The following is a 5,000-nucleotide window of genomic DNA, read 5'->3' on the forward strand; positions in this document are numbered from 1 at the left end:
TGTGTGTGAGAGGGAGTGTGTGTGTGAGAGGGAGTGGGTGTGTGAGAGGGTGTGTGTGTGTGTGTGTGTGTGTGTGTGTGAGAGTGAGTGAGTGTGTGTGTGTGTTTATATGCATAACTAATACACCGTACACACACACACGGGTCAAAGACGAAAAAGGGTTTAAGCGTTAAAAACAATACGTGTTTAAACTGTTGTTTTTCCCCCAAAAAATGTACAAAAAAATACTGTTTAATTTAATTGCAATTTTGTTTTTGTGTTTCCGAGCAAAAAATAAATATCATAAATTTTCCCCTGATTTACAGAAGAGACTAAACTATCATTCAGTGTAACGGTCTTCTCAGGCATATTTACGACCAACAAAAATCAATTTAGGACACATTAACAGACTAATAACTTTCACCCCAAATACTGATTAATTCTATCCTAGCTTTTGCCCAATCATCAGTAAGAATTTTTACTAATTTAAAACACAATCAAATGTAACATGTTCTTATTCTTTTATATATTTTAATATGCACACGTCAGAATAAGTATGTTTTTTAGAATTTTTACATAACTATGAGTGTTACACTGAATGACTTCAACCAAATTGTAACATTTTATTCTCCGAACACTTAAAAGTAGACACTTTGCTTACGTTCAACGTGCTTTCTATGGACGTAAATCAGCTTAATCGTCTTGACCCACGTATATTCTGTAAAGACAGACCTTTGTTTTGGATGCGAGTGAATGCAGCTGTGATGTAAAGCCTGTGTTGTGCAGCTCTGGCATGGAGTCTCCAGCGGTGGATGATGATATCTGTATCCTGAAGCACGAGACGGCGTACGTCTCGCCCGAGAGCCCCGTGTCCGCGTGCGCCGGAGACGAGTCGGTGGCGTCTCACTTCGCTCTGGTCACCGCCTACGAGGACATCAAGAAGAGACTCCGAGACACGGAGAAGGAGAACGGCCTGCTGCGCCGGAGAGTCAAGCAGCTGGAGGACAAGGTCTTTAACACGTTCAACACTGAGGATTTACGTGAACTCAATCTGTTTCAAGTGTATTGCGTTTCTGAATGATGGACTCATTATAATAGTATCAACTTGATGAATATCATTACATTAAGTGTTACTATTATTATTGAAACATTGAATATTATATTTTTTACATTATTAAAATTGCTATAGTTGTATTATTAAATCATTTTTATTGTGCTATTATAAATTATGGTGCTAAAATATTACAAATTATATTTTTCAATTATTTAACCATTACATTATTAAATGTCATTGGTAAAATATTAAATATTTATTATTGAAATAATAATAATAATATGAAATTATTTTATTGTATAAAATTATTCAATATCACTAGTAAAATATAAAGTATTATATTATTGGATTATTATTTTAATTATGTCAGTTTATTAAATGTCACTAGTAAAATATTACATTTTTATTATTGAAATAATAATAATAATTGTTATTATGAATAATATCAGATTATTTTATTGTATAAAATTATTAAATATAACTAGTAAAATATAAAACTATTTTTAATTATGTTAGTTTATTAAATGTTACTAGTAAAATGTTAATTACTATATTGTTGAATTATTCAAGTAATTTTGTGGATTTAAATTATTAAATGTCACTAAAACATTAAATATTATATTGTTCAGTTATTGAATTATTTTATTAAATCTTACTAGTAAAATATTATTATTTTTATTGTTGAATTATTACATTTTTATATGATTAAATATGGCTATTTTGTCAGATTATTTAATTATCTTATCATTAAATTATTACATGTTACTTGTTAAATATTAAAGAATATATTATTGAATTATTACATTTATGTTGTTAAATGTTACTAGTAAAATATTAAATATTTATTATTGAAATAATAATAATCATAATTAATTTTATTATTAATAATATAAAATTATTTTATCGTATAAAATTATTAAATATCACTAGTAAAATTGTTAATATATTATTGGGTTATTCTTTTTAATTATGTTCGTTTATTAAATGTCACTATTAAATATTGTTCAGTTATTGAATTAATTGTATTATTAAAAAAAAATTTTATTGTTGAATTAAATTTTTATATGATTAAATATTACTATTTTGTTAGATTATTTAATTATTAAATGTTACTTGTTAAATGTTTAATAATATATTATTGAATTATTACATTATTTTATATCATCAAATGGTACTAGTAAAATATTAAATATGAATATATGGTTGAATTATTAAATTGCTTTTATTATGTGAAATTATTAAATGTCACATAAAATATTAAATATTATGTTTTTGAACTATCAAATTAGTTTTATAGTATTAAATGTTACTAGTAAAATATTAAATGTTATTAGTAAAATCAATTTAAAATAATTGTTTGTTTATTTAGTTTATTTAGTTTTTACACATTTGGAGCCTGCAGGGCCGGACAGGTGCGTCTCCACCTCTGTGCTACACCCCTGTCTCAGTGATCACAAGGGTCTGAAAACTGAGAAATTAACATGGATCATTCACTAAAAGCGCGTGTAAGTCATCCAGTGTGTTTCCGCAGCATTTCCGTCCGGAAGCGCCTCCGTCTGAAGGACCGCAGTACATGAACAAAGCCTTCAGCGCGTACCGCGGCATCTACATGGAGAAGGAGGACTTACAGATGGAGCTCAATAAAGTGGTACTTCAGCTGCTCGTCCTCCTCGTGTGTGAGAGTCAAACCCTCGTGAGTGCAGATGATAAGATGATTCTGCCTTCTCTTCCAGAAAAAGGAGAAGCTGGATTTAGAGAAGCATCTGACGGAGCAGCTGCAGGCCAAAGAACTGGAGCTTCTGCAGCTCAGATCGGAGATGGAAACAAGCCAAGGTGAGATATTCATATTTTCGTGTTTATGAAGATCATACTGTACGAAATCCGTGAATAATGTTGCTGCAAATGCTTTCTGTATTATCCGTTTATTAAATAATATTACATTTTTAAATGATTAAATAGTATAGTTTTAAATTATTCAATATTTCTTATGTTATTGAATTACAAAATTATTTTATATGATTAAATGTTGCTAGTAAAATATTAAATATTCTTCAAGAAAAAAATCAAGTTGGTAAGTTTTCTGCACTTTCTCAATAAATTAAATTAAGTATTATTCAGCTATCATGAAATATTATTGCAATATTAAGGAATATAATGTTATTTATAAATGCATAGATTAAATGCATATTAAATATTACTATTTTAAATTAAATATTATTACATGATTAATGTATTAAATATTGTGTTGTTAGAAAAATAATAAATGTTGTTGAATTATTAAATCATTAAGAGTGGCTAGTAAAAAAGTCATGTTGTGAATTATTAATTACATTTTATATTGTTAAATGTTACTAGTAAAATATTAATAGCATTACTAAGATACAGTATAAACCTAGTTTAAATAATTAACTTTCTCAGCAAATGAACACAAAAATGATACTTTTGGTGTAACAATGCATATAGACAGTAAGATCTATCCAAATGTATTTGTACTAAAACACTTTAAAACGAAATATGACACATTGAGGCTGTGATGATGTGAACAAATTATTAGTATGTAGTATATTGTGAATGTTCAGCATGGCCTGTTGTATTGAATATTGCAGTTCAGCAGGTGTTGTAATGCTGTTTTTCTCCTGTCAGTGATGAAGAGTCTGACGGATACGGCGGATTACTGGCAGGTGGACAGATGCAGCAGTGAAATGAAGATCCACTCGCTGCAGGAGCAGCTGGAGCGCTTACAGATAGAGAACGACGCGCTGCACAAGCTCTGCAGGGCCGGACAGGTGCGTCTCCACCTCTGTGCTACACCCCTGCTACACCTGTGTTACAGCCTCGCTACACCTGCACTACACCTGTGTTACAGCCTCGCTACACCTGCACTACACCTGTGTTACAGCCTCGCTACACTTGCACTACACCTGTGTTACACCCCTACTACACCAGCATTATGTATCTACACTACACCTGTGTTACACCCCTGCTACACCTGCACTATACCTATTACACCCCCACTACACCTGAACTACACCTGCATTATATATCTGCACTACACCTGTTACACCCCTGCACTACACCTGCGTTACACCCCTGCACTACACCTGCGTTACACCCCTGCACTACACCTGCGTTACACCCCTGCACTACACCTGTGTTACAGCCCCGCTACACCTGCATTATATATCTGCACTACACCTGTGTTACACTCCTGCTACACCTGCACTACACCTGTGTTACAGCCTCGCTACACTTGCACTACACCTGTGTTACACCCCTACTACACCAGCATTATGTATCTACACTACACCTGTGTTACACCCCTGCTACACCTGCACTATACCTATTACACCCCCACTACACCTGCATTATATATCTGCTCTACACCTGTTACACCCCTGCACTACACCTGTGTTACAGCCCCGCTACACCTGCATTATATATCTGCACTACACCTGTGTTACACTCCTGCTACACCTGCACTACACCTGTGTTACACCCCTACTACACCAGCATTATATATCTGCACTACACCTGTGTTACACCCCTACTACACCAGCATTATGTATCTACACTACACCTGTGTTACACCCCTGCTACACCTGCACTATACCTATTACACCCCCACTACACCTGAACTACACCTGCATTATATATCTGCACTACACCTGTTACACCCCTGCACTACACCTGCGTTACACCCCTGCACTACACCTGCGTTACACCCCTGCACTACACCTGTGTTACAGCCCCGCTACACCTGCATTATATATCTGCACTACACCTGTGTTACACTCCTGCTACACCTGCACTACACCTGTGTTACACCCCTACTACACCAGCATTATATATCTGCCCTACTCCTGTGTTACACCCCTACTACACCAGCATTATATATCTGCACTATATGCTAAACCTGTGTTACTCCTCCGCTACACCTGTACTACACCCGTGTTGCACACCTGCTACA

The 5,000-nt window shown here is 34.0% G+C and overlaps 1 protein-coding gene across 1 annotated transcript in view; it reads left to right on the forward strand.

The window, feature by feature from the left end:
- Positions 1-600: 600 nt before the first annotated feature.
- Positions 601-5,000, forward strand: part of LOC107570847 (uncharacterized) — a 15,291-nt gene continuing 10,891 nt past the window's right edge. Inside the window, exons 1-4 of the mRNA XM_016257128.1 lie at positions 601-988; positions 2,565-2,681; positions 2,767-2,866; positions 3,677-4,851. Coding sequence (XP_016112614.1) covers positions 773-988; positions 2,565-2,681; positions 2,767-2,866; positions 3,677-4,851 — 1,608 coding nt within the window. The 5' untranslated portion in view covers positions 601-772. The remainder of the gene's footprint in view (positions 989-2,564; positions 2,682-2,766; positions 2,867-3,676; positions 4,852-5,000) is intronic.

Source organism: Sinocyclocheilus grahami, unplaced genomic scaffold (genome assembly GCF_001515645.1).
Source record: "Sinocyclocheilus grahami isolate Dianchi unplaced genomic scaffold, SAMN03320097.WGS_v1.1 scaffold1512.1, whole genome shotgun sequence".
In the NCBI taxonomy this organism is placed as follows: domain Eukaryota; kingdom Metazoa; phylum Chordata; class Actinopteri; order Cypriniformes; family Cyprinidae; genus Sinocyclocheilus; species Sinocyclocheilus grahami.